General features: G+C 33.5%; 1 protein-coding gene across 4 annotated transcripts in view; it reads left to right on the forward strand.

The window, feature by feature from the left end:
- The window catches only part of LOC150094348 (beta-1,4-N-acetylgalactosaminyltransferase bre-4-like), a 329,825-nt gene that overhangs the window by 294,352 nt on the left and 22,978 nt on the right, over positions 1–12,495 (forward strand). For all 4 annotated transcript variants that reach the window (XM_090412491.1, XM_090412488.1, XM_090412489.1 and 1 more), the window contains exon 5: positions 9,380–9,502. In XM_090412491.1, coding sequence (XP_090268617.1) covers positions 9,380–9,502 — 123 coding nt within the window. The remainder of the gene's footprint in view (positions 1–9,379; positions 9,503–12,495) is intronic.

Raw genomic sequence — 12,495 nt, forward strand, 5'->3', positions numbered from 1 at the left:
GTGTCTCCAGAGATAGTGAACCAATTTCCCACTTCAGCTGATGGATATATTTTTTTAACCAAGAATTCTGTTTTTTAACTCTTTCAGGTAATTCTTTCCAACTACAAGGTGAATGCATATCTTACAATAATTCCATCAGAAATACAAATTTCTTTAGGAAATAGATTTGAAGTCTTATTCAAAATAAATTGACAATTAATTATTCCAATGCCGAAAATTCGTATTTTTTCACCCACTCTCGATTTTTCATAATCGTTTTCCTTCATTCTTCTTCTTCTTCTTAGTTTACTTCATATGGCACCACAAATAAATAGTTATTTATTATTATTATTATTATTATTATTATTATTATTATTATTATTATTATTATTATTATTATTATTTCACTGATTATTAGCTCTGATCTTATATCTTATGTCAATTTTCTGTTACAAAATTCTAAACAATTGGAACTTTTCACAAAGAAACTTTCAAAGAATTTTGTGGCTCACCCATTATTTTTACATTACCAAACACAAAACACCACAACACAAAACAGCAGCTGCAGTGGATAAATGATTACCTTAAGTCCAAAGTCACTCGAATCTATGGATTTTTCTTATAGTACTGTTGACCCTTACTATATGCCCTACCCTGACCGTTCCTTCAAAAATGAACCTTTTGCGCAGATGACTCAACGACATGCTTTTGCATACTGTTGGTGTGTTTTTATCTTACTTTGTGTGTGAAAGGTAAAATTTGTATATGTGTTATCTGGAGAGTACAAACTTTTTTCTATACCAAACTTTAAGAGTTAAAGTCATGTTTTGGATTAATTATCTGCTCTCTCTCTCTGTAAAACAACCAAATTCTAATAGTTCGGATTTTCAATTATGTGAACGAATTGTTTGCAGATAACTCAAACAATGTCAATAGGTAACATTAGACAATTTCTAAAATAATCAATACATGGATATCAGTTTTCAACACTTTTTTCCCGTTCCTGGCATTAATTTCACATTTGTGATTTTTTTTAAAAATAATTAAATAGAATTGCATTAAGGTATGAAGTTCTGGATTTAAATATCAAGCTCTAATCAGAATAACGGAGTAAAAAATTCACTGTGGAAAAACACAACAACAAAAACACATTCATTTAAGTTTACAAATGCAAATTTTATTTTTCTGAAATACTATTTACAAGTATATTCACTGAGAAAAATTCGAATCATGTAATTACCTAAAAATATTTCACAATATTTAGTTTAGATTTTTAACATTTTCCAAAGAGTTCAATGGATAAAATTTTTGTTACTCACTGATTCTTGGTTACAAAATAGCTGGTCACGCAAAAGAGTTTTTAAAGCAGATACCATGGTAACCACACTTCCATACATTTGATATTGCGTCAGTCTGGAAATGACACCATGCCTCCCTAAACATTCTGTGTGTTCTTTTATCACCAAATATACACAAACAGTTTTTATAAAATGTTCGTAAATGTCCCAAAATAAAGAATCTTTATCGAATTGGATAAAATCTTGAAAATCCAATTTTACCATTGGTGAATTTAAATGATTAGCGATAATTTTCCCCATGATACGAATATCTGGTAATTCAGTTTCCAAAAATAGTAAATGATTATCACTGTCGTACATTTTGGCTGAAAATCTCTCAGCTTCTTCACAACTAATAGAAAAAACTTTGCTTCCATCAGCTCCTGTATCATCAAGTATTAGTTCCCCATCTTGGCATTTCAGAATATAACATTCACCCGAGGTCCATTTCGTAGTCAACTCTTCTTTGCATGTAGCCGAGGATATCAGGCCACTTCCTGCATACCTTTTCCCAAGTGGTCCTGGATAAATACATCACAATGTACGTGTCTTCTAAAATAATAATCGGTTTCCATCCTTTTAGAGCTATGTGAAGAGTTTTGTCATGTGTATTTTCCTGAAGAAAGAAAATTTCAATGACTTTTGTGGCTCACCCATTATTTTACTTTACTTTCCTGGATACCAAACACCACAACACAATACAATACCTACACTGGATGAACGAATTGTCGTAACTGCAAAGACACTTGACTCGTTTGTTTTTCCTTATTTTTAATGTTTTCCTGACCCTTAACCCTGACCATTCCTTCCAAAATGAAACTTCTGTGCAGATGATTCACGAACATGTTTCTACATGCTGTTGGATATGATGTTGATGTGAACTTATCTTACTTTGAGACATCATAGGGCAAATCTTATCTCTGTGGCTCGAAGGGTATTCTATATTATTTGTCCTTATTATGTTAAGTATTTTATCCTCAAAAAGTGTTTTTGATGTTAGACCATGTGACTATCTCTCACTCATATGTCCGAACTTGTTGGGATGGGGAAAAAAATAGCATTAGGTGGTGGAAGTGAAAAGGTCGTCAAGAAGGTGATAGAGGTCTTCTGTTCAATGCTCCCCCACCCCAACCCCTAATCCCATCACCCCCTATTCTCCCCCCTCTCCTCCAGAAGTGTCTGCTTGCCTAGTGCAGATGAGCGAGCTTATCATTTACGGATATCTTTTAGTGATCTCACCTCCAACTGATACTGATAACTTTGGAGGGGAAAAAATAAAAAACTCACTTTTTTATGTTTGGGAATAATCCTAAAAATATTTTAGGATTATTCCCAAAAGTCCTTCTTACATTCCTTATATGCCATGGTTCAACCCAACGTACTCCAAGGAACTCTGCAATAGACATTACATGTAGGCTTGTATAATAATTCTTTTCGCTTCCTCATTCTTGTTGTTGTTCCGATGTTGGAACATGTTATGTTTTCCACCATCGGAAAATTCTAGGATGAAAAAATAAGTTCCCGTGTTTCCTTTAATGCTGTTATTGTCCAATAGGATAATCCAATTATTTCCGAATAATTTATTTGTGGGCTTCGTAATAGATAACATTAACACAAAGAGCGCTACACTACCCTAACAAGTTTTCCGTGAAACAGCCGGTTTCTTGTTATCCAGACCAGCGTGAAACGAAAGAGCCGCTTTGGCGCATGCACTTCTCACGATAACAAATTATGTGGTAGCTTCGACAGATGAAAGGCATCTTTCTTTCTGTCCATGAAATAAATATGATGACCACATATTTTATATAGAACGTGACATCACTGTAGATATATACACTTCGGGTTATAAGGTTATAAATTAAACAGAGCCATTCATCAATCTTAATTCGCGGATATACAGCCAGAAGAAATGCATGGATTGTGCTATTACATGTGATGCTAAAAAATGCGTTTGTACTTCCTGTTTCTTTGCAATATTTCCTGTTCTTTGTAATGCTCTTTAGTGCGAAAGGGCCAACCTATTTTTGTACTATCATTTGATAAAGCGTCGTTGGTGTATGAGGTATAGACATCTATTCCGATCATGTTTTTCTTGTACGTGGTGACGTCACAATACTCTTTGAAATGGACGCTGTTCCGTCAACTTTCTCTCCGTTTCCTCCTTGACAATTAACAAGAAAAGAAATAGTTTGTGTGTGTGTGTGTGTGTGTGCGCGCGCGTGCGCTCATGTTGCTGGGGGGAGGGGGGGGATTAGTTTTATTAAAACTTCTTTCACCAAACTACTTTTAAATGTCTTCTGGCTGATACATTGCATTAAGTCTGTTGAAATTGAGGGTTTGGTTTCTTTCACGTCAATAAGGATTTATTGCTATTCCGTGATGTATTTTGACTTCTTTTTTTTTTTATAATAAAATGATTTATTTTTCTTTAAGTATTACGTTATATATTTGCACAGCTATCAAACATTTTGGCGGATGGAATTTATAAGTAGCATTAAAAATTAAGACAAGCAGCGGCGTGAATGTGTTGGGGCCACGTGTGACCCACCAATGGATTTGGAAATATATGATATTCATTTCTCTTAATTCAATTAACTAAGTGAAACATTTTATGTGAAAAATTACAGATGCACCATCGAAAGAGAGCTAAATGATAAAAAAATAAGATGAACTTCAGACCCCCTAATGTTGCGCGTGGATTTTCGTAATGAGTTAGCATCTGTGCTTGCAGTTTAGTTCAAATATTGTTTTAAGTTTTGTGACAAAACTTTTTAGACACGTTTACAAAAACCTGATCACGACTGTCGTATTTCTATCCTGATTTGTGCTGTCAATTTACTCCATGGTTTACAGTTTAGAGCCATTGATCAAAACAAATAATATTTTGCTACCTAGAGAAGCCTAAAATATGAAGTACGTATAATATCAAGTTAAATAAAAAAGTAAACTAATAAACTATGAAAATTAATTCAAAATTATTCCTTTGTGAATTAGCGAACCATTCCCATGTGTCTGTCAGAGCGATTGCGTATTTGCTTTTTCTTAATTTCTTAGAGAGGTAACTTGAACGTAACTCTTTGTTTCCATTCATTTTATCGATGTATTCTTGTTATGAATTATAAATGAATCTCCGAAATGAAAACAAAACCTCTAATTTGTGAGAGTAATAAAAATGCAGTGTGAATAACAGAAGCACCTCAATTTTGTCAAATACAAGAATAACGTTTCTGATGAGTAACATTTCTTACCTTATTTGAATTTAATTCAATTCAAAAGAAAAACATGGTATCCGAATTTCGGAATTATGGGTGAAGAAGAAAGAAAAGCTAAATAATAAATAAGAAAGATAGGTTTTAGAAAATTAGCTGAATGTTTCTCACTGATTAATAATAAACAAACTCTTGTTTTTCGTTTATATTTGGAATTATCTATCAGCAAAGTTGTGTTACAGCATGAACTAATGAGCGAATTTTCTACTGGAATTATATGATGAAATCAATGCGATCTTTCGGGAATAAATAATTTTTTTTTTGTTTAATGATATAGACAGGTATTGGGCACACTTCGTCGGTGCTTAAGGACTTGAGGAATGATTTTTAGGGATTTAGCTGTGTTTTGATTATTTCTCTGTACTCTCTACCTGTTGCCTCTGCCCAGTTACGTTTCATAAACGTTTCATACATAAATATGCATTATTTTAGTAGAACAAATAAAGATTTTTTTCATAATTAGTTAAAGCAATGATGTGTTTGGTCAGGCTTGTGATATGCCGCTCTTAACGCATGAGCTGAGAGCCTCCTTAGCTCAGTATTCAACCAAGAGTTTTCAACCCAAAAGTATCGTCGTTTTCTACGATACTTTTTGGTCGAAAACACCTGTGTTCGATTCTCGTTTAGAGTGTGAAGTGCCTTTATCAGTATGGTAAGGTTAAAGTGCCTTTAACCTTACCATATCCTCTCAATACGGATATGGTAAGGTTTTTCTTGCCGGAAAAGTCGGTTTTTTTTCTGTCTCTGAGCTAAGGCCAGGAAAATACATGCAATTTACAGACAAAAAATACATTACGACCATTATTATGATATTTGTTTCTTAAGGTACCTCATGCTCGTATGGACATCACGATGGTTGTATCATCATATGCTAAGTATATAACGCATAATCTGAATGGAAGCTGTATTTTGATGCACAGCAGTTATTTGTTGGCGAGAAAGAAACACTTCTTGTTGGTGCACAATCAACATATTAAGGAGTTGTGTGAATGTTCTCATTTTATGCGGGTCGTTTTTGATCCTACTTATTAAAATATTTTATGTTTCTTCTCATTATTTTATTTCTTAATATTTTTCTCTTTGACATTTACAACAAACCAGTCTCTAGTTCGTCTTCTTTATTTATTATAATCGCTTACGTTCGAGTTTTATTTTCATTTCAGTTTAAGACATTAATGTTTTTCATAATTTATGATAAATTTCAACTAAACCACTGCTTTTGTGTAGCCGAACAAAAATTCTAGCACACTTCCTCAAGTCTGTTCTCATACAATAGAAAAATTGGAACTCTTCTTTGCATTTTCTACAAATTACACGAATAAATCCTGTAAATTCTTATTGCGATGAAAATGTTTTGAAAGTTATGACATTCGCATTAGCAATAAATTTTACATTGTGAATTAATGTTGTCATTAATATTGCTAATAGTCTTTGAGTGGAGAGACTTGAGAAGAATCGTAAAGTAGTAATGAAACACTTTATTTAAGTGAAAAGCAATTTGGAATGATCTTCGCCATAAGTTGTAACACGGGGATATTCGTTTGACTTTGTAACTCGCTGAAGAATCTTCAAGGACATTTGGAATGATGCCAGATTCCCGTAAGAATGGTTTAGCGTTTTATAGTACACTTCTACCAGAAAAGATAATGCAGGTAATCAAGATGCGAAACTTAAATATTTCTTAATAGGTAACCGAGTTCAATTTTTTCCCTTTCTGTAAGACATTACAACATAACAAGGTTTAATTCTTAAGATAAATATAGTATAAAATACAGTGTCTGATAACGCTAAGTGCAACTGTACAATAAAATTCAAGACAGTGCTAAACATTAAGTATTTCTTCATCATGCAATTCCACTGAGCATTAAGGACCACCGGTTAACTTTTATAAGTGGGTGGAAGCTGCAATTGTTTATTTTTAATTTACAATAGAAACTACAACTGCTTAGTTTAACAGTTATTGTTTCCATAGATCTCTATAAAATGTAACAGAATTAAAACTGCAATTGCTTAACTTTTACAATAAAGTAGAAATTGCAACCATTTAATCTTTACAGTCAGTAGAAATTACGACTATTTAACCTTTGAAACAACAGAGTAGAAACTGAAATTTTAACAACAATAAAGTAGAAACTCTACCATTTTACCTTTCACAGTAATAGAGTAGAAACTGCAACCGTTTAACTTTAACAACAATACACTAACAACCGTTTAAATTTTAAAACAATAGGCTAAAAACTGCATCCGTTTACAATAATAGACTAACAACCGTTTAAAGTTTACAACAATACACTAACAACCGTTTAAATTTTAAAACAGTAGGCTAGAAACTGAAACCGTTTAATTTTTAAAACAGTAGACTAACCACTATTTATTAACTTTTCGGTGATTGTGGCGTTTGCAAACCACGGCACTTAACTGCACGAAGGAAGATTTCTTGGTTTCGAATTTAGTCAGCGACTAGAAGAAATTTTTCTTAGCCTTTTTTCGACTGGTTCCCGAGTTAGTCGATCTCTGGCACGGGTAAGCGGGTTTTTTCTCCCTGAAACTCGAGTTTTTCATCCCGTAAACTCAAATAAATCGACCGTAGAACCCACATTATTTCAGACATTAAAAAAATACAAAATACGAGTGTTAGGGTTAGGGACCACGAGATGGCAGCACTTGTTGAGCTGTCTCTTTTCACTTCACTTCATGCTGCTTAATTAGTAACAGCCTTGGGCCAGCCATCTCTGATTGGGTACCAGTGGAGAGTGAACTGCCCACTTAGTCTCCAAAGTTAGATTGGGCTAACACAGCCTTGCCTACTCCCTATATACAGGAATAAAAAGGCGTTAGCTGACTTTTTTTCTGTGTAACTTTTACAACAATAGACTAACAACCGTTTAACATTTACAACAATAGACTAACACCGTTTAACTTTTACAACAATAGACTAACACCGTTTAACTTTTACAACAATAGACCAACAACTGTTTACTTTTTTCAACAATGGACTAACTGTTTAACTTTTACAACAATAGACTAAAAACCGTTTAAAGTTTAAAGCAATAGGCTAGAAACTGCATCCGTTTAAAATTGACTAACAACCGTTTAACTTTTACAACAATGGACTAACAATCGTTTAACGTTTACAACAATAGACTAAAAACCGTTTAAATTTTAAAACAATAGGCTAGAAACTGCAACCGTTTAGAACAATACAGTATAAGTTGCAACTGTTTAACGTTCTTTAAGGCAATAAAGTAGAAACTGCAACCATTTATTTTTTACTGTAGAGTATAAATTGCAATCTTTTAATCTTTTACAACAGAATAAAAACAGCTACCGTTAAAAGGTTATAATTTCGAATCTGTTTTTAAGTTAAACTTTTACAATAATAGGAACCGCAACAACTGTTTCATTTTCACAACAGAGTAGAAACTGCAATTAATTCTTTTTAGCTTTTATTGATTATAAATTTCACATTTATCGCAAATAAATATGAAAACTGAGTTTATTTTGTATTTTATTTAACGCACTCGTCAATGATTTGTATTATATATATATATATATATATATAAGGTTTAATGACTGTTACCGAGAGAAAAGATGACAAGATATATTTAAACAAGATACTACTAGTTTACTAGTTTCGTTACATGAACATCCTCAGGTATCACAATTAAAGAAGTATATAAAAAATTACAGAGACTTAAAATTGTACTAACAGAACAAGTATAAAAAACAGTAGCGTGTTTGAAAAAAATGCAAGTATGAGTTCTAAACAAACGAATACTACGTGCTGTCGCGAGTGCGCCAGTACTGAACAGAAGCAACGTGTGCGTCAGAGAGATTGTAACTCAGGCTGTTGTTGATATGAGAGGAATCTAGAGAAATTTCCCTAGATTCAACAATCTTTCTTTCGAGTTCATCGTAGCACACATGGATGTTAGCAGTTTGAGTCCAGTTTACAATGTGCTGGCGGCCTTCGTCTGAGTTAGCTGAAAAGAGAACATGACTAGAGAGAGCGCTAGCTCTAGTCTTGTTATAGGAGATATCTCTACGGTGTTCATCCAAACGTAGAAGGATGGATTTAGCAGTCTGTCCATAGTATGGCTTTCCGCAATCACATAAAATCTTGTATACAGAAAAATAAACAGAAACATCTTCCTACTCAGTTTCCAGGAGTATACAAGATTTTATGTGATTGCGGAAAGCCATACTATGGACAGACTGCTAAATCCATCCTTCTACGTTTGGATGAACACCGTAGAGATATCTCCTATAACAGGACTAGAGCTAGCGCTCTCTCTAGCCACGTTCTCTTTTCAGCTAACTCAGACGAAGGCCGCCAGCACATTGTAAACTGGACTCAAACTGCTAACATCCATGTGTGCTACGATGAACTCGAAAGAAAGATTGTTGAATCTAGGGAAATTTCTCTAGATTCCTCTCATATCAACAACAGCCTGAGTTACAATCTCTCTGACGCACACGTTGCTTCTGTTCAGTACTGGCGCACTCGCGACAGCGCGTAGTATTCGTTTGTTTAGAACTCATACTTGCATTTTTTTCAAACACGCTACTGTTTTTTATACTTGTTCTGTTAGTACAATTTTAAGTCTCTGTAGTATCTTGTTTAAATATATCTTGTCATCTTTTCTCTCGGTAACAGTCATTAAACCTTTTTTATAATATTCCAACCGAGTAAAAATGAATTTTGAAAAAAAAAAAAAAAAAAAAAAATATATATATATATATATATATATATATATATATTTATTTATTTATTTATTTATTGTTTTCTTTTAGTTTGCCTTATGTGGAACTTGTAGGCGGAGTCTTTTCCATCCGAACTACCCATATTCTTCAAATAAACGGGTATTCAAATCTGTACTGGGGATGGGGAGGTGAGGATGATGATGTTGCTGCCAGGTGAGTTTCGTTTTTGAATATTCTCGATAATAAAAAAAAATCATCGTGTTATCTTAAATGGGGAAAATACGCTCAATATCAAAGAACACAGCTTGCAAGCATTTATAACTTTATTAGAAATTTTCCGTGAATGACAACATAGCACAGTAAAAAATAATCTCTGTTTATTTTTAATCTGCCGGCAATTTTAATAGCCAATGATACAAATGAGCGTCCCTTATTTTTCAGCCTGAAGGATGATGATGTTTTACTATCTTTCCAAAGAGAGATTTATCCTTTTTGTATCACCCGCTGTCAAAATAAACAAGAAACCAAAAACTCAGGAGGGTCTGTTTACATTTAACATATTGTAAATTTTGATTATAATCAAAATTTACAATATGTTAAATGTCCCGTAACTTGCAAAATCGTGTTATCTGGCATACCTCCGAAAATGCACTCAACATCGACGATGATCAGAGATGGAGATTGCGTCTTCGGGTTAAAGAAATGGCGCCTAATCTTTTTGGAGAACGAAAAAAAATATTATCAGGACTATATTTTAATCATACGCGATGCTTCAAAATATTATTACAGTGTTATCGTCTAATATATCTTTATAATTGATTTAAAAATACCACACACACACACGCACGCACGCACGCACGAACGAAAAATTATCGGAAAACACTTGCAGTCACATGAAAAAAAAACACATATAGAAGATATTAGCAATAAAGTAGTTCTTCACTGCTAAATTGAAATCCTTCTATGAAGAAGATCTCACTGAATTTGAATGAGGAGTAATTGGTGAAAGAGTGATTTAGTGGCAATGGACGAAGAAACTGCAACGAGTATCAGGAGTAGCTTCAAATGACAATGAATATGAGAAAATGCCCACTGCTCGGGTGATGACATCCTTTTCGAAAGGGATGTCACCATGCTCGTGCATTCACAGTGGATGGTGCAACTAACGAGCATTAGTTCAGACTACTAGGAAAAACTGGAGAGCGTCTACTAACGAACTGTGCGAAGAGTTCAATGTGAAACGGGAACATATGTCATCGTATATCTTATACAAGTATAAGATGAGATAAGACAGGGTTTCGCTAAGTGCCCTTCATTTCTCGTTTGTTGACATAATGGCGTAACTGTGTAGGATTGGAATGATGATTGACTTTTTTATGCGAATATCGTCCACAAAAAAAAGTTGTAAAGCTATTGATAATAACAACATGATGTGGCAATTATCTGGTGTTCCTTGTGAACATTTATTCCATTAAAATAGAAGATAAAGTTGCACTGTACGTTCATCTTCAGATATCAATTCCGTCTTAGGATACATCTTGTTTTTTTCTACAGTCTAGCATGGAATGTTGTAGGATTTTTTATTCTAATGCGTAAAGCTCGCTTGATCATGGATTCATTTCTAGAATTCCCATCCTGCAGATCTGAACAACTATGTAAATCATTAGAACAAGTATCTGGAAAAGTATCTTCAACAGATCGATATTAACATTTTTCTGTCTACTATCTCCATATTCTCAGTATTGACTATGGATTCTAATTTATATGCCTTATTACTTCAAACAAAATCTACTATAGCATTTATTTATTCTTAATTCGTATTCACATTCTCAAAATATCGAAAAATCGGAACCCAAGTCCAAGCGAAGTAACAGCAGTGAACTCTAACTACGCTAGAAAAGAAGAAAAATAAAGAATGTAATTGGGCAGATCGTCAATCGATAGTAATAATTGTTAAATTCGTATGTTTCGAAAGGTAATCTAAAAGGTAAAAAGAAGAGACGTTAAAAGGAACCAACTCTCGATTCGAGTGAAATAAGGTAATCAGACATAAACAGTTTGAAGATAAAGCAGCGCAATCAAGTAGAGCCATTTAGAAGAAAACTACGATCAGAAGAGAATGCCATTACCAAAGAGCAATAAATTTAGATCGACAAATAGAGGAGGGAAAAAAGAAACGAAAAATGGATTGGCAATTACTGGGCACAGAAAAGAGGGACAGATAAAAGAAAGTTCTACCATAGTTATTTTTTCCCATTCCACTGAATGTGCCATTAATATTTACACGCATGCGCTAGCGCGTAGGAGTAACGTTTGGTATGATGTATATTTGCATTTCATGGCCAACATAATGTACCAAAAAGGAAGGGATGAAAAAAAAAAGAAAACAGAATTTTTATTTCAGAATTTCTTGATTAGACTTCAACTACATAACTAAAAGTTCCATAATATTTATGTTAAGAGATTCCCTTCAGTGTTTCCAATGAACTGAATTAAAATTAGCATACCACGTAGTTTTTGAAAGTAACATAAATATACGCGTGGGAAATAAATATTGCAGCTGTTACCAAAGATATTATCATTACAGATCTTGTTTACAGAGCAAATGACATTTAAATGAATGATGTTTATAATTACACATACGATAGTTTATATAAATTGTTTGCATCTTTACTAGCATCGGTACGATGCATAAAATTGAAATATGTACGTGATGTCCACTTAATTTCTTGATGTTGATGAAGTGTTCTTGGAACAGTATATGCACTGTTATGGGAATTATTTAAAACTTGTTCCAAATTCATATAATACTTTTTGCAATACATATTCTATGAATTTTCCGCATCATTTTAATTTATATGTAAAAAACTTAACAAAATGTAGTTTTTTTATCTGGCATCGCGATAGACATGTAACTTGATTAGCACTATACATGACATTATTCGACTAACTACGAGGGTGGTCTGAAAAATTCTTGGCCTAACAATGAAAAAACGAATTTATAATTTCAAAATTATTTTTATTTCTCAACATATTCTCCCTTAAGACGAATATGTTTATTCCAGTGCTGCTCGAACGCCATTATCCCGTCCCTGTAGTGGCTCTCAGTAAGATCTGCAAAACACCCCTCTACAGCTGCAATCACCTCTTGATTCGAAGAAAAACCTTGACCAGCGAAGAAGGGTTTTAGTTTTGGGAAGAGATAG

Source organism: Typopeltis vanoorti, chromosome 22, assembly GCF_054136105.1.
Source record: "Typopeltis vanoorti isolate ZY-2024b chromosome 22, IOZ_Tvanoo_1.0, whole genome shotgun sequence".
Lineage (NCBI taxonomy): Eukaryota > Metazoa > Arthropoda > Arachnida > Uropygi > Thelyphonidae > Typopeltis > Typopeltis vanoorti.